The following is a 20,448-nucleotide window of genomic DNA, read 5'->3' on the forward strand; positions in this document are numbered from 1 at the left end:
TTTCATATATGGCTAGGCATGGAAACTTCCATGCCGGAAGAATTCGGCGAAAAGACGAAGAACGTGTCGGTAGAGATAATTACCGGGATAGATATAACGAGCTTATTGCATGATTAATTTGATTAGGGAGGATGAGCCAAATGGAAGACAGAGGAAAAGTTGCAGGCTGTCTCGAATGGGCCAATGGGGGATATCATTTCAGTTCATCAATCGCCGTCGTCTCCCTGATCCACTATTGCAACGTTATGCTCGCTCCCACTAGCACCTGTCCTCCTGGCCTCGTCATGGGGAATGGTCCATGGCTGCATTGTTCACTGTTCACGGATCATGGCTGTGACTGAAACTGTGCCTGGGGTATCAGCTAGCTATCCCTAAAGCTAGCAAATATATGGCCGTTCTCTCTCGGTGATCTGTGCCATGTAGCTCGACCGAATGGTGGTTCAGAAATACTACAGAACGATGAACTAAAAGTAGTACTACAAGACTGGTATCTGGCTGTGTCTGCAGCAATGTCCATCACAAACGAGCTTTGATAGATCAGGACAGGGAGGGCGACTGATGGTGAAGTTGCCATTTCTCCTACTACCACAATATTATCCATGTAACAGAATCTTATTAAAAATATATTAGCATATTATTAAAATAGAATTAATAAATAATTTGATACATATGTCTAAGTTATTTTTTCTTTCATAAAATAGGAGAAAGTTGGTGATACATTCACCACCACCACTACTCTCTTTTATAATAGTTTATAATAGTAGAAAAGGAAGCTGAATAAACTACAGCGCCCGTTCTCAATCGATTATGGCAGTTTGGCTAATGAGTGCACGCAAAATAAGGACAATTATTAGCGTATGATTATTTAAGTATTAGCTATTGCAAGCTCGAAAAATGGAGTAATCTATTTTCTAAAAATAGCTTTCATATATTTTTTAAAAAACACATTATTTAACGGTTCGAGAAACATAGTAAAAAAATACAAAAATTAGCTCTCATGGGTGCTTGCGATTTGCAAACACGCCCTACGTGGGATTGAGATACAGTGCAGTCCTAATGCCAACTGCATGTTAAGGACTGCACGTAATCTTAACCGTTTATTTTTTTAACGAAAGGCTAAGATCAGATACTACAGTACCCTCGTTCCAGTGCCATCTACAGTGTTTTTCGCACGAACAGCGTCGCAAAATTTTTAGACCGTTAGATTGAGATCAAACAACTATAATGTGGTTGCAGTAACACTGTAGACTGCATGGGATCCAAATCCCCCTACGTGGGTCTCGTTCCTAGTATGGCCATTGATGTGCACTGTGGCGGTTCTTGAAAGCCTTTTGGGTGTTTGCACCACCACTATAAGGATCAAAATGGTTAAAATGGTCCGATAATATATCATTTGTATGAAAATGATAGTCAATCAGTTAATTTTTTTTATCAATTTTACAATCAACCGTAATACAACGCTAAAAGAAATTGAGAATTTTAACTTTTATGTGTGACTAAAAATGAAAACGGACGACGACATCATTTTTGCGAAAACGATGCTCGGTCAATCGGAAATCGGTCACCATTTTCAACCGCAGGGCCATTGCATCTGGAATTGGTGCTCAGAATGAAAAAGCAAGCAAGATCATCTGTGATTGCAGGTGCATGTTTGATCAGGAAGTGATTCTGCTTGCACGTTGTACACAACTCTGAAATCCCCTTCAAACATGACTGCAAATGAACTGTACCGGCAGGACAACAAGGGAGCACAACCATAAACTGCATAAGTGTCAGGTAGTTAAGAGTAAGATTCTTTCACGTGTAGCATGTTTGGCCAAGTGTCGAGTCTGGACTGATGACTTGACCACAAAAAAACTAGTCCTCGGTCTAGTTATTTAATGAACCAACTGAGCAAGGTCTTCACACTAAACTAGCCCGGCCGGCTTTCCTTTTTCTTTTTTAAAAAGCCAGTCGAATTTCTCTGTAATTGCCCCGTACTAGATATAGAGTTTGTTCAAAAGCAGAATTGTATGTGTTATAATGATGATCTTACTTTTTACACGACCCAGCGAACGAATGTATATAGCACCATAAGGTGTTTCTTGATCTTTTCCTCTAATATATTAACATACAAATCTTTTGCGTGTTTAAAAAAAATATTTTTTGTCGGTTAAATCATGATGTCACAAAAGTAGCCAATATACACAGATAGACCAACCTAGACAGTCTTGTTAAATACTACCACTGTCTTCTAATAACTTTATTTTTTTATTTCTATATCCAACCTTTGACTATTCATCTTATTTGAAAAATTTATATAAAAACTTGAAAACATTAGTCACACATAAAATATTATTTATATTTTAATTTTTTTAAGTAAGACGAAGAGTCAAAATATTACATCTAAAAACTGAAAAATAAACTTATTTTTAGATAAAGGTAGTAGCAGGGAAGAATATCACAACCAATTAACTTGACCTGGGTCATTTGTGTTGCCTAAAAGTAAAGCCAATACTCCCTAATGCATCAATGACGTGGGTTAGTTCAATTGAACTAACTAAGGTCCTACAAATAAAATAGGAGGGAGTAAAAAAAAAAGAAGGGCACGATCAGGTCTCGCAAAGAGTAATCAACTTTCGACATGTTCTGACATCAATTGTCACCAGGTAATTTTTGGCTTGATTAAGGTTCACGACATTTCTTATCGGAAACCGTATCCAATCCAAAACGACCACCTTATGACGCATAATCCAAAGAAATCTAAGCTGTTTGCTAGGTGTAGTAGTGTCTTGCCAACATCAACCAGCCTCTAATTTTCTCTTAAAAAATTTTCATGTTAATACCAGGGAAAGAAATATATCAGAAGACTCATGTCTGGGACGAACGTGTAATTATTTATGTTAGAGATATATTGTATCTTCTGTTATCTTTTGTTAATACTATATTCTAATCTTTTGCGATTTTATTTTGATAAGTCGGTTGAAAGATTTACGGACTGCATCGAGCCTACATGTACTCGTGGCACGTGGTCAATAGAATCATCGTGTTGAGTCTAATACACTTTCAACTTAACTATTTTTTAAAAAAAAATTAAGATGTAAAAAGGTAAGCTACTTTACTATGGACTTCAAACCAATTGATTCAGTAAACTACTTTTAGTTTCAAATTTCGAATCTGTAAAAGGTAAAATATCTTAATATGTACTTCAAAACTAATATATGAATATATGAATATGTAAATATGCATTCAATTACATGACCACCAAGAGTCGCGCAAAATTCTACATTTAAGGGACCAACTAGCAAGAGAGGGGATATAAATGATGGAGAAAGAGTAATTTTACCATCCTGAAAAATTTATCATTAAATTTTACATAGAAAACAATAAAGGATAGGAAAAATGCTCATGGAGAAATGAATTCAGCATTGAAGACAGCGACGTGTCTTCTCGCGTGACAATAATGGTAAGTGCTTAAATTAGCCAAAATTAGGTTACTGCGTTTTGGCATGGAGAAGAGGGTGCGAACGGAGATGGATTTGGTTAGGATAGACACCCTACAGCAGATGACAAGGCTGTGCTACCATCTTCAAATACAAATTAATGCGTTAATTAAGAGGAAGTATCTTGGAGCGTATCCAATGGCACAAGCCACTGTCCACTTAGGAAGAATGCAGCATCCCCATCTTTTCACTTTTATTTATACTTATAGCCTTAAATTTAAATTTTCAACATTAAGTTTGGAGTATATTTTGAGTTTTTAGTACTGTGTTCTCGCCTTCTTTCTAGATTCTTGCAGTAATCATAGACCATATTTAGAGACAGTGATGTATCCAAGATTCTAGGTTTCAGTGATCCATATTTAAATACCATAGTTGTATTATACCAAATATACTATGTAAGTTTAAATTAATTAAAACACCATCGCATATTATAAAAAGAGTTTTTCCTTCTCCTTTTTCCTATTTATAGGGTTTTTTTTAACATACATATGCGTCTTTAATTAGGTTTTTTTAGTGATTCAGAATTTACCAGGACCATCCCTCGATACACCATTGTTTAGAGAAGCTTCTTATAGTGGTAGCTTTCCAATTGGTACACATTTTTATCTAGTTTATGAGAATTAGTAGCCACAAAATCTATAAAATAAGCTAGAAACCAACTTCTCCTAGTCTCAATAAGCTACTTACTCGTTATTTCGTTTTCAAAATCTTAGACTTCTCAAACAAGCCATCCAAATGTAAGTAGCAGTATGTCAACCAATCTTTTGAGTTTTGCTTATGATTATAAGCTAAATTTTGAATTTTTAACTATAAATTTAAAGTTGAGTTTAAGTTTTTTTTCATCGTAGATTATTTTGCAGCTTTAACTTTTATATCGCTACGAACATTTATATAAAAGTTATATTCACAAATTATTTTACGTTTGCTTGCAAATATGTTATTTGGTTTTTACCACCAACAAACCAAAAGATGACCTACTCTAACTAAAGGTTAACGAACGGCTGTACATTCTAGAAGGCTACTACTGCAGCACACAGTCTGCTCACATCCCCTGATCCATGGTGCCATTGCCAGCAGCATGCCCAATTGCCAAGTTTGCCACCACAACCGTGCTGCTGCTGCTACTGCTTCGTACATACCACGGGCACGCCGGCTTGGCCGGTCAGCGTGCCCCACCACCACCACCACCACCAGGCAGCAGCAGCAAGCAGTCACTCCCTCCGTCTCCGCCCTGGTCCTCCGTCCGGTCCGTCCCGCGCGCGGTGTGAAAATCACCGGGCGAACCCCAAGTTTTGGGTCAAGATCACCGTGTTTTCACTTCATTTTCCTTGCAACCTCCGACACACACAACCCAATTGTTTCCTTTTTTTTTTCTTCTTCTCGCACATCACGTTGCACAGTCCCAGCTCTCCCCAGCCTATATAAACCCATTTCTCAGCACCAACCCATCCACGAATCGCCCCGTCGATCACCTACATCAATTTCAATATCATCATCATCATCTGGTAATCTTTGGAGCTCGCAGCTTTGCTTAATTGCAGCTGCCACTAAGTAGCTAGATCAATCACATCTACGAAGGTGATCGACAGAGAGGAGGAGCCGAGGGGTGTAATGGACCAGCTCACCAAGCGTCCGGCGAACTACGTGCCGCTCAGCCCGGTCGGCTTCCTGCCGCGGGCCAATGCCGTCTACGGCGACCGCACCTCCGTCGTCTACGGCCGCGTCCGCTTCACCTGGAGCCAGACCTACGCCCGCTGCCGCCGCTTCGCCTCCTCCCTCCTCGCCCTCGGCGTCCACAAGAACGACGTGGTACGTGCGTGTGCATATTCCGGACACCATGGCATCTCTCTCTTCGACATGGCTGGCTCGGCACGTGGTCTGACGAGTAGCGGCGTGTTCAAATCTGTGTGTGCAGGTGTCCGTGCTCGCGCCAAACGTGCCGGCAATGTACGAGATGCACTTCGCCGTGCCGATGGCCGGAGCGGTGCTCAACACCATCAACACGCGCCTCGACGCCAAGGCGGTGGCGGCCATCCTGCGCCACTCCGAGGCGAAGCTCTTCTTCGTCGACTACCAGTACGTGCGCCTCGCCAGCGACGCGCTCCAGCTCGTCGCCGGCGAGGGGAGGCCCGTCCCGCTCGTGGCCGTCATCGACGACATTGACATGCCCACCGGCGTTCGTCTCGGCGAGCTCGAGTACGAGGGGCTGGTTGCGCGTGGCGACCCCACGGTGGAGCTGCCCCAGCTCGCCGATGAGTGGGACGCCGTCACGCTCAACTACACGTCGGGCACCACGTCGGAGCCGAAGGGCGTGGTGTACAGCCACCGCGGCGCGTATTTGAGCACGATGAGCTTGCTCATGTCGTGGGTCGTCGGTGACGAGCCGGTGTACCTGTGGACGCTGCCCATGTTCCACTGCAATGGCTGGACCTTCACGTGGGGCATGGCGGCGCGCGGCGGCGTCAACGTCTGCATCCGCGACGCGCGCGCCGCGGACATCTACCGCGCCATCGCCCGCCACGGCGTCACCCACCTGTGCTGCGCGCCGGTGGTGTTCAACATCTTGCTCGAGGGCGGCGACGCGGCGACGCAGCTCGCGGCCCCGGTACACGTCCTCACCGGCGGGGCGCCGCCGCCGGCCGCGCTGCTCGAGCGCGTCGAGCGTATCGGCTTCCGCGTGACGCATGCCTACGGGCTCACCGAGGCCACCGGTCCGGCGCTGGCGTGCGAGTGGCGCGAACAGTGGGACCGCCTGCCTCTGCCGGAGCGCGCTCGCCTCAAGTCCCGGCAAGGCGTGAGCGTCCTGTCCCTCGCCGACGCCGACGTCAAGGACGCCAAGACGATGGTGAGCGTGCCGCGCGACGGCAAGACCGTCGGCGAGATCGTCCTCCGCGGCAGCAGCATCATGAAGGGCTACCTCAACAATACGAAGGCGAACAGCGACGCCTTCAAGGGCGAGTGGTTCCTGACCGGCGACGTCGGCGTCGTGCACCCCGACGGCTACATCGAGATCAAGGACAGGTCCAAGGACGTGATCATCAGCGGCGGCGAGAACATCTGCAGCAAGGAGGTGGAGGAGGTGCTGTTCCAGCACCCCGCCGTGGCCGACGCGGCCGTCGTCGCCATGCCGCACCCGCACTGGGGCGAGACGCCGTGCGCCTTCGTCGTGGCCAAGGACAAGGCGGCCGGCGTCTGCGAGGACGACGTGCTAGCATTCTGCCGGAAGCACATGCCGCGCTTCATGGTGCCCAAGAAGGTGGTCGTCTACGACGTCATCCCGAGGAACGGGAACGGGAAGGTCGAGAAGAACTTGCTCCGGGAGGCGGCCCGTAAGCTGGCGCCGGCCGTGCCGGCGCAGAAGACGAAGGTGAACAAGACGACGAGCACCACGACGGTCGGCGGCGGCAGCCGTGGCGAGCACCCGGTGGCACATGTCATGGCCGTGTCAAGGCTTTAGGGCAATCACCAGAATTCACAAACTTTATCGGTGAATCGGTGACAACCTTTGCATGAGTAGGCGGGTAAAAAAGTAGAAATTTGGCACTACGCCTGCCAATAAAATTTTACAAAAATAAGCATGGCGTGTGTTTTGCAGAGCTTTGTTCTGTCCAGGTGTAAAACTTGGTGTATTGCTGGCTGGGCAGTGACCACTCCGGTGTACTTTTTTTTTCACCTTTTTGTTTGTTTAGATTTCTCACTTGTGACATTGTAAAATAACAGTGTCGAAATGTGGAGGAAGTTGTTCGTCTGAAGCTCATGTAATTCTGTGAATTAAATTATTGTTTCTCCCCTATTATGTCACATTTGCACATTGTGCACTTCGCTCCAAATGAGTAACAGTATACTGCTGATGATTGCTTGAAACTGTGTAGCTTTGGCTCGACATCATCTTCCTTACTAGAGGTTCCTTTTACAGAAATTCCACGTATTGTTATCTTTTAACCGTTTGGAAAAAATAAAACAATATATTTATAAATAAAATAATTCATAGCTAAATCTTATTTGTGTTCTTAGCGATTTAAAAGAAAATATTGAAAAATAAATAACGATAGAAAAATCTCAAAATAAACTCTAAATTTAAAATTAACCATTCATATATTATAAGTATTAACATAAACGAAAAGTGATGGTGTCAGTATTTTTTAATTACATCCAATCCCCTCCAAAATCCATTAAGATTACTCTGTTCCGAAGGAGACTTAAAACCATGGAGAGTGGGGGTGCGTGTTCTTTATATCATTAGGTTGCATTCTCAATAGATTATGAATAACGGATTAAACTGAATTTATGACTACGATTCGATAACACGACGAAATGAATTAATTATTCACTACACAAACACGTAGTTTTCCACCAGTGCTACCCTCCCCATGTCTCACAAAGCACATGACCATCGTCTCCTGAAAATATTCAGAAAAAAATCAAATGATTTGGTTAAAAAGAACTATTTGGATGACATGCTTTTATGCTTGATCCATATTCCCAACCTATCCAAATTATACAGCTCAATGCAGTCCATCACTACTCGTGTGAGCATATTGTAATGAGCAATTGTATCAGGAGGTATTAATTTTCGCCCTAAAATTTTGCTATCTCTCGACACCTCCTCAAGACACGACCCAACAAGGCAACATATAGGTTTATATGCAGAAAAACACTAAAATTTTTTGTTAAAAACATATAACCACAAATAAACTATAAATTTTGAAACTTGTTTTTTAATTTCAGTTATATCTGCTGTTTTTAAACCACATGAATCACAAACACTTTGCCCTGGCCATTGCCAAATTTTTTAAGAACATGTGTTCGGTGTGGACTGTGGACCAACACCATGATATGGGAACATGTGAACACGGTAATGCTAAAAAAAATGTGATATCACAATTCGTAAAGCATTAATATAGTTTTTTTCCAAACAAAACAAACTAGTAGCACTGTGCAAGCGCAGAGAATATTAATCCTTGCTGAAATAATAGCCATCGTGATCCTCATTCCAAAAAGGTAGCATGCCTTGTGTGCTTTACACGATGATGGCGACCAGACTGGGCAACACCTCATGGATTGCGTCAACTAAACACGTTATACAGGCGTCGTCACTCACAAAGCGAGCAATTACGAACTGTCAAATTCGTAAGAGTGAAAAATCACTAACCCTTTTTTTTCCCACTGAACGACTGATGAAGATGAGGAAGAATCAACGCGGTATTCCTGGAATTCAGAAAATGTGGTGTGGAATAAAATTGGATAGTTTGGTCAAATGGACCAAACTATGAAAACCAAGAACATGAGAAAATTAAGGGGAAAATTAAACATGTTGCGCTGGATGCAGGGAAAACTTTCAGACAACGAGATTGTTTTAATGATTATTCGGTGGTGTTTTTTCATAAGATTTTTAGATTATCTGGTTTTGGGATAATTATTTGAGTGTATGAATTACTAAATCAACTATTTTGAACAATTAAAATTTTGCCTTAAAATGTTATAGATGGTTTTTTACACCAGCCCACCCCCCCTCTTTTTACTGCTGCTATGTTTATAAGCCAAACTTTAAATTTTTAACTTTAAATTTAAAGTTAATTTTGTTTTTTCACTGAAATTTATTTTTTAGTCTTAGCTTTTATATCTTTTATATCGTTAAGAATATATATAATAATTTTATTTAATTTTTTTATTTATAAATATGTCATTTGCATTTTTTATAAAAAAACCAAACAATAAACTGTTTAGAGCATGACCGAGGTGCCGGACAAGGAAGTTGCATCTGTTATGCATCGCAATATCGCGTTGGACGACACTCTACCAGACTTTCGCTATCGTGGCAGCGACGCTGGTATTCAGCCAGTCGTGTCAGTTTTCAGGGGGAGTTTGTTTACCACCTTAATTGCTTGTGGCCTTGCGCGTCGTAATTCTGTTGAAATTTCGTGAAAAAAAACGCCATGTCAACGAGAGCAAAAGGAAGTCGAAAGCTGTTGATGCGACATGCAGGCAAGGCAAGACTGTGGTGTGTTCGTCAAGCTGATGTTGATCGAACTATATTGGGCTAATTGGGCTAGGATGGGATGGGATGGGCTGAGCCGGGCTGCAAGTCCGATTTTGGGCCCCAAGTTTACGTGCTACTGAGGCCGCGTTCGTTTATATTGGGTAAGTTAACTTATCCCAGCACGGAAAGAGGTATAATAGATTAGTACATGATTAATTAATTATTAATTATTAAAAATATATATAATAGATTAATATGATTTTTAGAATAACTTTCATATAAAAAAATTTTGTAAAAAATACACCGTTTAGTAGTTTAGGAAACGTGCGCGCGGAAAACGATGAAGATAAGTTATCTTAGGGAGAGGGACGAACGCGGCCCGGGTAGATTATTAGGCCTTAGTTCAACCACTAATCACACGGCCTGCTCAGGCATGCTGGGCCTTCATTTGGGCCATCCGGGAATTGGTTGGTACCGAACTTAGCGATCCTACCCAAGGGTTCAACCGCCCCGAAGCGACGATGTGGAGAGAGTCTCTGAAGAGGAGAAAAGAAGACTTATCAATCTCGTATTTTTGTTTATATTTATATTTATATTTATAAGATAAATTTTAATTTTAGAAACTTAAATGTAGGGTTTATTTGTGAATTTTTTAATATAATTTATTTTTCAATATTTATTTTTATATCGCTTTGAACGTATATAAAAGTCTTATTTAAGTAATTTTTGACAGGTTGTTTAGCTTATGATTAAAATAAGCTGAAAGATGAGACTGAATGTACTGAGTGCTGACATGGATAGTTGGACACCGTGGATGATATCGCCGGGTTAAACATTACTATCTCTGTCCCCTGTTTCAAAAATAATCAACATTTGGCTACGAATTTATCTAGTGGGATTACTTTTGTTTTGCCTTTTTGATCCAACTCTGAGTCACGGCGCCACACGCTTCCTTCGAGCTGGAGAGATCGAATCTGAGCTCCCGACGGCCAAATCCCTTTAGGACACCGAGATCTTGAGCATTGATACGATGTTCTTAACCTTAAGCCGTATGTTCTGAGATGTCAGCAGAAAATACTGAAGGCAGTGAACATCACAGTGTGAAAGAGGGCTTAAGAAAGGAGAGAAAAAAAAAGGCCAAAGCATATATTAATGGGCCTGAAGGTTCTGAAATCTTATATCGAAATCGTTGGTGATCGCCAGTTTAGGCTATTTTAAATCGGTGGCATTCACTTTTGTTTTGCTTTGTCGTCCCAATTTGAGTCGCGCACACATTCTTCGATGGAGCTTTGAATCTGAGCCCCCTGACAATTTGCATTAGTCGACACGAGAACAAAACGCTTTTTCCTGTGATTTTATATACCACTTTGTCAGCATTATCTTTTGGTTATATGTATTAAATCATCAAAGCGGAACATATGCTCTTTCAAGAAACCTTCGAGTGCATGTGTAAAGCGGATGTCGCCGCTAACTGACATGACTTTTCTGTTCTCTCCCGATCAGTCTTACTTGCACCCTTCGTTTCATACTATGACGTTTTATCTTTATTTATATATCCAACGTATATTGTTTATATAAAAAAATATTTATATAAATTTAGCCAATGCTAAAAAGTTTTATCAACTTATATTCTTTTGGAAAAGCTCAGACATAGCTGAAGACGTGCAAACTAGCTAGCCGTGCTACTGCAGCTCAGCTCTCCATGTTCACCGATCAATACAGACTACAGACAGTACGTGTAACGAAGCAAAGCAATTAAGCGTCAGACGTGTTAGCTAGCTAGATCGCTGTAACCTTTTTCTGGAACACCCGACGCTAGACACTCCTCGTGATCAATGCTAGATATTGGCGATTAAAGCAGCTGGATCGATCGATCCATCCATCTTTACACGTACTTTCCTTGCTAACCGCACTGTCGACACTCGATCGCCGACCGTGTGCATGAGCACCGAGCGAACCCACATGGACCGTGTTGCTGTTGCCGGTGCTTCAATTCCCATGGTTTCCTTTACTCCTGAATCCATTCCCCTTTCCTGACTCCAGCTCAGTTATTCTGTGCCTATATAAGAAGGTCACACGCAGACACGCTACAACCAGTGATCGAGAGTCTCATCTCACCATTCCATCCATCGACCTGTTGTCTGGCGATCGATTAAGCAGGAAGAAACTAGCAAGAATGGAGGCTTCACGCAAGGTGTTGTCGGCCATGCTTCTCATGGTGCTGCTGCTTGCGGCCACAGGTACGAGTTCAGTAGGTGATGGCCATATCGTACTCGTCCCAATATCTATCGAGAATTGAGTGGAGAATCTGACCGGTGTGCAGGCGAGATGGGAGGGCCGGTGATGGTGGCGGAGGCTAGGACGTGCGAGTCGCAGAGCCACCGGTTCAACGGCGTGTGCGTCCGCAGCTCCAACTGCGCCAGCGTCTGCAGCACGGAGGGGTTCACCGGCGGCCACTGCCGGGGCTTCCGCCGCCGCTGCTTCTGCACCAAGCCGTGCTAGCCGAATCCGATGAACCAGCCACTGCGCTGCGCCTGCCGTGTACGTACGCTCGTATGTTTCCGTTGTGTGTGTCCATGAATAAAAACTATATACTGTGTGGTAATATATGTTGATTTCCCGTCTGATTAATATATGTTGATCCTTTCGTCCTCGATGTCTTCTGCATGCTTCGTTTATATTTCTTGCGATTCGTCGTGTCCAGAGATCGATGCTGCCAAGCTAGTGACTCTTGCGCGTATGTATATATGAATATGATGCGCGCTGGGGAATTTGATCCCTCTCTTTTCTTCCCGGGACACGCTGAACTCAATCAGGTGTACAACATTGCGTAGAGTATTAGAGCCGCAGGACAACTAGTTCTAACTACTGGAGCAAAGCCTCGAGTGCAACTGTGTGAAGTGGCCTAAACCTGTTTCAGTCTAGGATGAAGCAGTGGAGAGACCCACGAAGGATCACTTCAGCTAGTTCCGCTCGGCTTCAGCTCTAGAAAATATTGATATGGGGTACGGATATGTGGGCTGAAGTCCTGCAGGTCGACGTATGCATACAATTTATATGTAATTTGAATTAAAAATAAATATTGTTCTAAAAAAGAGCTTATACATAGTTTAGAATACAAATATACGTACGAATTGGGAATTAAATAATAAGAAAAGTAAAATAAGGTTCCACAAAGAAATATAATTGGAATTAAATTCAAAAATAATTTTTGAGCCACATATAAATACAATTTATAGTGGTACAAACCGGGCAATATATACGATCCATCATGCTAGTTAGTAGAAATGAAATATCAGTATTACATCATGCTAGTTAGTAGACAATGAAATATCTGTATTAATGTGAACATGGGCCGGGCCACTCCTGGAAGGTGAAAGGACGACATTTTGACTGAAAAATGAGAAATGAAAAGAAAAATACACGAATGGCCGCGTAGAGTACTCCTTAAAGAAAAGGACTCCCATGAAAGCAGAGGCCCATGAAGAAACGAACTAGAAAACTAAGGCCCATGCATAATAACGGTAAAGATTTCAGAAACCACGACTAGCCCTACCAACGTTTTAACCCACAAAATACAGAGGACGAAAGTTTAACTTAGAGAATTGGTTGGGGCCGCGCGAACGCGTACCCCCTCTGCCACAAATTACGACGTCCACTCTCCCACTTGGGGAGATGGCAAACCAACGCGCTCACCGAGTGCAATGTGAGCCAGTGATCTAGGCCACGAACCTTCCTGATCGCCCGTTGACCCCGTCCAGGTAAGTATGTTACAACGATGCACCCACCCCCTATTTTATAGCGACCGCTCTCACCAGTATCACGTCGAGTTTTCGAGGTGGTATTAAACGAGAGCGCTGCGTTGTCGTTCAGCACGGGAATGGCAGTGGGGTGGGGGTTGGGCCTGTCTGTCTTGGGCCTCCGTGCTGTCGTGGGCCTTGATTGCCGTAGCCTGGCAAGACCATGTGAACAACGGTGACCTCACGAACACTTCACCATTCAGATGATTCTTAAACCAAAAAAGAAAAAGAAACTTCGCCATCAGATGGGATTCGGCGTTCCAAGAGGAATTATCAAATCGATTTGGCGTCCCAAGTGGATCCCGTATTTGCTTCGCACGGCGTTAGAACGCAGTCATATCGCCGAAGAATGCAAAAACAGTAAGAGCTTGAACCAGAGAATAAATTAATTGCTACATTCCCTCTTTTTTTATCACCCCATGGGCGCTGTAATAATTTTCTGATGGATTACACGTAAAAGAAAAACATATTTACCTAAAAGGCTGGTACTGTAGAAATACTGCATGCTAGTATGCTATTGACATTCAGAAAATAAATTATAATTGAAATTCAAAAATAATTTTCGAGCCACATATAAATACAATTTATGGTGGTACAGATCGGGTAATATGTACTGTTAGTAGACAGAAAATGAAATATCAGTAATGTGCACATGGGCCAGGCCCTGTCCCAAACGTTTATACCATGGGCCGAGCCACTCCTGGAAGAAGAGAGAGAGGACGACATTTTTTGACTGAAAAATGAGAAATGAAAAGAAAAATAAAAGTATGGGCTTGTACAAAACTAAGAACTCCCATGAAATCAGAGGCCCATGAAGATAACTGAGAAAAGAAACGAACTGGGAAACAAAGCCCCATGTAAAATAATGGTAAATATTTCCGTCCTAAAAACGAATTAACCCACGAAATACAAAGATAGAAAAGTTAATTTAGAGAATTGGCAGGGGCCGCGCGAACGCGTACCCCCTCTACCACAAATTATGACGTCCACTCTCCCACTTGGGGAGATGGTAAACCAACGCGCTCACCAAGTGCAATGTAAGCCATTGATCTAGGCCACGGGCCTTGCTGATCGCCCGTCGACCCCGTCCAGGTAAGTATGTTGCAACGATGCACCCACCCCTTCTTCTATACCGACCGCTCCCAGCCCGACTGCCTCAAGCTGTCGAGGTGGTACTAACCGAGAGCGCTTCGTTCTCGTTCAGGCCCAGGACTGCAATAGCAGCGGCGGGGGTTGGGCCTGTCTGTCTTGGGCCTCCGTGCTGTTGTGGGCCTTGGTTGCCGTGGCCTGGCAAGGCCATGTGAACAACGGTGACTCTTTGCTTTCTGGGGTCAGACTCTCACGAACACGGAACACTTCACCATCAGATGATTCTGAAAGCAAAAAAGAAAAAAGAAACTTCACCATCAGATGGGATTCGGCGTTCCAGGAGGAATTCTCAAATGGATTTGGTGTCCCAAGTGGATCCCGTCTTTGCTTCGCACGGCGTTAGAACGCAGTCATGTCTCCGAAGAATGCAAAACCAGTAAGAACTTGAACCAGAGAATAATTTAATTGCTCATGTAATAATTTTCTGATGGTGATACTGTATAATTACTGCATGCTAGTATGCTACTGACATTCAGAAAAGAAAGCTTGCACTACGCTGAAGTACATATTGCTACTCTGTTGGTCACTAGAGAATTTTCCAGACCTAACAAGTTAGACCAGACAAAGAACATCACATTATTACCAAGGCCACAGGGAAATATAGATGGGGAGCCTCTGGACCTTGTGTGCCTGGGCAGAAAAGAGAAGCAACCTTGCATAATCAGATATCCAGCAGTTGGCTTTGTGTGGAAAGTAAACAAAACAGGTGGGTTTTCTGTAAGCTCAATGTATAAATTGCTTATTTACGAAGGAGTGGTACCTAAGAAATCTTTGATTTGGAAATTATGGCTCAATTTAAAAATCAAAAAAATTTGCTTGGTATCTCAAGGAGGGGCAATTCTCACTAAAGATAATCTAGAGAAGGTGTAAAGGAAGACTAAGTTGCTATTTTGTAACTTAAAAAGACGATACAATATCTTTTCTTCCATTGTGTTTGGCTAGAGACATGTGGAAGACTTTATTTTTTCCTTTGGGATTAATCCACCTCTTAACATGAAGCATATGTTCGAAGGATGGTTGAATGGTGAGGAACCTAAGCTCGTAAGACAAAATTTTGTAAGGCTTGTTGCGTTGTGTTCAGCTTTATGGCTACGTAGGAATGACATGATATTTAGGGCATGTTGTATTGTTTTCGGCTTTACGGCTATATAGCAATGACCCAATCTATCTTTTAATGGATCAAAGCCTACATCTATCAACAGGTAATCTTCAAAGAGACAAATTGGACAAGACTTTGGTTTTTGCTTCTTAGGGCATGCATAATGTGAGTCAAAAGTAGTTTTTATAATTTTATATAGCCTACTTTGTCATTGTAAAAGAGGTATTCAGCAAATGAAATAGCATGTGATGCCTTTAGTTATACTGACTACCCATATGAATTTAAATATATTATCTCTCTCTTTCCTCTCGTGGGAGAGCTAGATCTATTTGATGTGATTCGTGATCGTAGCTTATGTCCATTGTTTCTTTTATATATTATACAAATTTAAATAGTAAAAGAACATTAATATGAGTTCCACCTTATATGGACTAAGACATCCACAATATGATAATTATACAGTAAATGACATCCTTGTATAAGTTACTTTTATACACTTTCTATAAGAATATATGTCCTCACATTTATAGAGGAAGACAGGGAGGCTGTCAAAACACGAACGCTTCAGATATGAAAAGCCGGCGCTATTTTTTACAACTACACGATGACGTTCATGTTTTGAACATGGTCGGCATTCAAAAAACTTATCGGCGTATGAAGTCATGTAAAACAATGCCATAACTTTCAGAATCACGGGTTGCCATAACATAGTTAAAAGGTTTTCAAAAAGATAGAAAAAGAGCCAAAACTTAATTTAGAAATTAGCAGGGGCCGCGCGAACGCGTACCCCCTTTGCCACAAATTATGACGTCCACTCTCCCACCTGGGGAGATGGTAAACCATCGCGCTCACCAAGTGCAATCATCGCGCTCACCAAGTGCAATGTGAGCCATTGATCTAGACCACGGACCTTCCTGATCGCCCGTCGACCCCGTCCAGGTAAGTATGTTGCAACGATGCACCCACCCCCTATTTTATAGCAGCCGCTCCCAGCCCCATCGCCTCGAGCTGCCGAGGTGGTACTAAACGAGAGCGCTGCGTGGTCGTCCGGGACGACAATTGCAACTGCGGGGGTGGGGCCTGCGTTGTATTGGGACTAATCCTCTCGGCGTGGCTCGGCAACGCGGAGTGTGCACTAGACGCAAAGGCCACACGCCCCCACGTGAAATCAATCAAAGCGTGGTCCACCGAGCGGGGGAATATTCTCCACGCGCGCTTCGGAGCGTGCACGAGATGCCGATCCGGTGGAATCCCACAGCTACTGACGTGTGGGACCCCGTACCCGATGCTCCGCTACCGACTCGTGGGCCCGCGCTCCAGGATCCAACGGATGCAGAGACCGACAGCTGGGACCGGATGTTGGGTTCAGCATGGACCGGGTCCATGCCTCCGTCGAGAGCTTCAGCTCGTCTCTCTCTCCCCCCTCCCGTCTTCTTCTCCAAGCCGCCGGCGTGCTCGTCGCATCTGGGGAGCTCCTACAAATACAGGAACGGTCAGGGCGGGCCAAACCCTAAAACCTCGCGCTCCCGCTCCGCTCCCATGGCGGCCGTGCAGCGACTTCTGCGGGCATCCGCCTCCGGTGGAGCGGCGGTGGCGAGGAGGCGCATGTCCACCGCGCTGGCGCCGGAGCAGACGCCCTCGGCCGCGGCCTTCCCGTTCGCGGTGGCGGAGAAGGCGAGGCGGCGGCCGGCGGAGGAGAGGAACATGCAGTGGGTGTTCCTCGGGTGCCCCGGCGTGGGCAAGGGGACTTATGCCAGCCGCCTCTCGCGCCTCCTCGGCGTGCCCCACATCGCCACCGGGGATCTCGTCCGCGACGAGCTCGCTTCCTCCGGCCCACTATCTGTGCAGGTTAGGCCTCCGTCCTTCGCTCGTCAGCCCGGATCAGCTCATTCCGCAATTCACTGGTCTGGATTTGGTTTCCTCGTTCGTGTGGATCAGCCAGCTGCTTTAGTTTTTAAATTGGGATATGGGGAAATTTTGTGCTCGAGAATATAGATCATCACACACATCAGTGGAGTCTCTAAATTGTAGGTGTGGGTTCACGGACAATTTGCACTTTTAACTAAGGGGAATTGTTTCTAGGAGGTCTAGTTCTGCAATTCGGTGGCTTGTTATACCGGATCTGGATGATTAGTTCCGAACACCGAGGTGTAGTAAAATTGGTTATGGATCAAACCTGTGAGTCGGTACTGTTGTGTTGCATATTTGAGCTTATGATTTAATGGAAATGTTATGTTTGGGGGGCTTCATAGGCTTATTGTGTTGATTTGACTCGCAGGTTCACATAGTTTGACAAGGAAAAGGCAATCAGCTAGTAGGTCACTATGAAATTCGTGTACAAAGCATAGAAAGATTATATGCCTAGTTAGAGGCTTAAAATGTTCTAGTTTATAAGTGTTTTATCTTAACTTAGTGTGGTGTTGGCAGAAGATATGAACAGAACAAAATTCTGCCAATTGTACATGTTGCCATGTAAAATATTCTGATAGGAAATGTGCAACTGTTTATTAAAAAAAACTTTACTGTTACTTCCAATTGTGGGTGGAGTGGAAGAGAGCTATTTTAATGCAAATGCTTTGCTTAGTTAAGCTAAGCCGTTTACTAATCTTTTTTAAGATGCCATTTGCGGACTAGTGAAGTTCATTTTTAATTGATGGAAAGCACGCAACTATCTCATGGTTCATCAATGTGTAGCTCGGGGCCCCTTATTCTCTTTTATATCCTATAACATAGTGATGTTCTTTGCTTTCCTTTTTTTTCCTGCTTTTGTATCATGACATGTGCATTACATTATATTATTTTTTCTCCTTTTTGCAGCTTGCTGAAATTGTCAATCAGGGGAAATTGGTTTCTGATGAAATTATCATCAATCTTTTGTCTAAACGTCTTAAGAAAGGAGAAGAACATGGTGAATCGGGTTTTATTCTTGATGGATTCCCACGTACTGTAAAACAAGCAGTGAGTGCTTTTCCTGACATGTCAATAGTCATTTTTTTTGTCAACTTGATGATTTGATTGTTATCTTTCTCCCATGCCTTGATTGTGCAGTTAGTTGTGTGACATGATATGATCCAAATTGTTCAATGAGACTTGTTTTGTCAGTTAAAACTTAAAAGTGTATTCTAAGCATGTAGAAGAATATATATAGAGAGAGAGGCATGATCACATTAGTAGTTACTACTTGGCTTCTTGGTACTTCTCTGTTAGTACTTCACTATCTGCTGCGATAAAAGCATTTTTCCTGGTGCTACTCTTTTATTGGAATTTAAATAGATTTCCCCCTTTATTTATGTGTTATGTGATATTGGGTGTAACAGGTTGACCCCAAGCTTTGTCCTTGAATAGTGATATTAGCTGGCAATAATGATATTTTAAGCAAAAATGTTGTGAATAGATCACTATAATGATATTTCAAGCAAAAATTCTGTGGTCTAATCATTTTTTGTGTTCCCACCTGATCATGGTGGTCTATCCGTATAATGTATGTATTTCCACCTTTCTCAGGAAATTCTTGATGGAGTTACTGACATTGATATGGTGGTCAATCTAAAGTTGAGAGAAGATGTCTTAGTTGAGAAGTGCCTTGGCAGGCGTATTTGTAGCCAATGTGGAAAGAACTTCAATTTGGCCTGCATTGATGTTAAGGGTGAAAATGGGCTGCCACCAATCTACATGGAACCGCTATTGCCCCCAAATAACTGTATGTCAAAGCTTATCACCCGAGCTGACGATACTGAAGAGGTTGTGAGAAATCGGCTGCAGATATATAATGACATGGTATGTTGCCCTACTTTTTCATGTCTTCCCATTTCTGTTCAAAATAGTTCCTAGTTCCAGTTTCTTTTCAAAACGGTTCTTTTCCATGAGGTTTAAATGCAAAGTTGTGGAAGTACAAAACTGTGGCAGGAACTATATTCCAAAGGCTACAAAGTCTAGATCAACTGCTCTCTTTTCTTTTACTAGTTTAACATGGTTCCTGCCTCTGGAGTCTGGAAGATATAAATCCTTCACGTGTGTTGATTTGCTCAGTAGGGTTGCTGTTGTAATGATTTCTTTCACAATTTGAAGAGTTGTATAATAGCACTTACCATTCCTGGCATTTGCAGAGTCAACCTGTTGAGGGTTTCTACCGGCAGCAAGGGAAGCTTTTAGAATTTGATTTGCCTGGAGGAATCCCTGAGTCTTGGCCAAAGCTGCTCCATGTTCTAAATCTTGAGGACCAAGAAGAGATGAAGCTGGCCACTGCGTAAGGCCGTGGGCCTTGCTTGGCGTAGACCAATGAATTTACACAGCGTGCAATTCTGAATAATGGAAAAAAGGAGCAAACTTATTCCATAATGTGTGCCTTAGTAGAAGTAAATTTTGACCCAAAGTGATTTATTTTAGCCGGTGTTTTGATGAGCCGGTACACTGTAACTGTCAAATTGAAATATTGACCTTAATTTCTCGCTTTGATTTAGCCTGCTGAGAACAGGAGAGCATCAGGATTTGATGGGAGTGCTCTATTCATGAGTATTCATGATAGATACATTGGTCAGTTACGACTATATAGTAATGCCATAGTCATGATAGATACATCTGTCAATTACGACTACATAATAATGCCTTATTGTATTCTCGTCTTCCGGAGTACTATTCAGACTTGTTGCAAGCATTTGCCTTTTCAATTTCTGGCTTGTCTTCCGGCATAATTCATGTTACGTGGTCGTAATACAAATCTTGTTTTTTTTTCAATTTCTGGCTTTTATTTCTGGCTTCTAGTTTATTTTTTAAATTCTACAACTCTAAATTCTAAAAAATCAAGTGTTGTTGGGAGAGCTTTTAACTTTTGGACTCTAGAGTAGCGGTAGCGGCTAAGAGCATCCAACAGTTTATCTATCTATCCTCTATTCTAAAAATAGAAGATGAGAGATAAAATGCTCTTCAACAGAACATCTA

General features: G+C 43.0%; 2 protein-coding genes, 2 non-coding genes and 1 pseudogene across 4 annotated transcripts; 2 read left to right on the plus strand and 3 right to left on the minus strand.

The window, feature by feature from the left end:
* The first annotated feature begins 4,959 nt into the window (after positions 1-4,959).
* On the plus strand, positions 4,960-7,300 carry LOC102699295 (trans-cinnamate:CoA ligase, peroxisomal-like). The gene is made up of 2 exons (XM_040522458.1): positions 4,960-5,291; positions 5,398-7,300. The coding sequence occupies exons 1-2, from the start codon at positions 5,094-5,096 to the stop codon at positions 6,937-6,939; spliced, it is 1,740 nt and encodes a 579-aa protein (XP_040378392.1). The 5' UTR covers positions 4,960-5,093; the 3' UTR covers positions 6,940-7,300.
* A 5,770-nt stretch (positions 7,301-13,070) lies between these two features.
* Positions 13,071-13,231, minus strand: LOC121054052. The gene has a single exon (XR_005811519.1). It is a non-coding gene; the product is annotated as a U1 spliceosomal RNA (small nuclear RNA).
* A 970-nt stretch (positions 13,232-14,201) lies between these two features.
* LOC121054041 lies at positions 14,202-14,362 on the minus strand. Its single transcript, XR_005811508.1, has one exon. It is a non-coding gene; the product is annotated as a U1 spliceosomal RNA (small nuclear RNA).
* Positions 14,363-16,274: 1,912 nt separating this feature from the next.
* LOC121054064 lies at positions 16,275-16,457 on the minus strand (annotated as a pseudogene).
* Positions 16,458-16,942: 485 nt separating this feature from the next.
* On the plus strand, positions 16,943-19,994 carry LOC102705700 (probable adenylate kinase 1, chloroplastic). The gene is made up of 4 exons (XM_006649267.2): positions 16,943-17,358; positions 18,328-18,468; positions 19,015-19,287; positions 19,617-19,994. Exons 1-4 carry the CDS (start codon positions 17,050-17,052, stop codon positions 19,758-19,760), a joined length of 867 nt encoding a protein of 288 aa, XP_006649330.1. The 5' UTR covers positions 16,943-17,049; the 3' UTR covers positions 19,761-19,994.
* Positions 19,995-20,448: the final 454 nt, after the last annotated feature.

This window comes from Oryza brachyantha, chromosome 3 (genome assembly GCF_000231095.2).
Source record: "Oryza brachyantha chromosome 3, ObraRS2, whole genome shotgun sequence".
NCBI lineage: Eukaryota > Viridiplantae > Streptophyta > Magnoliopsida > Poales > Poaceae > Oryza > Oryza brachyantha.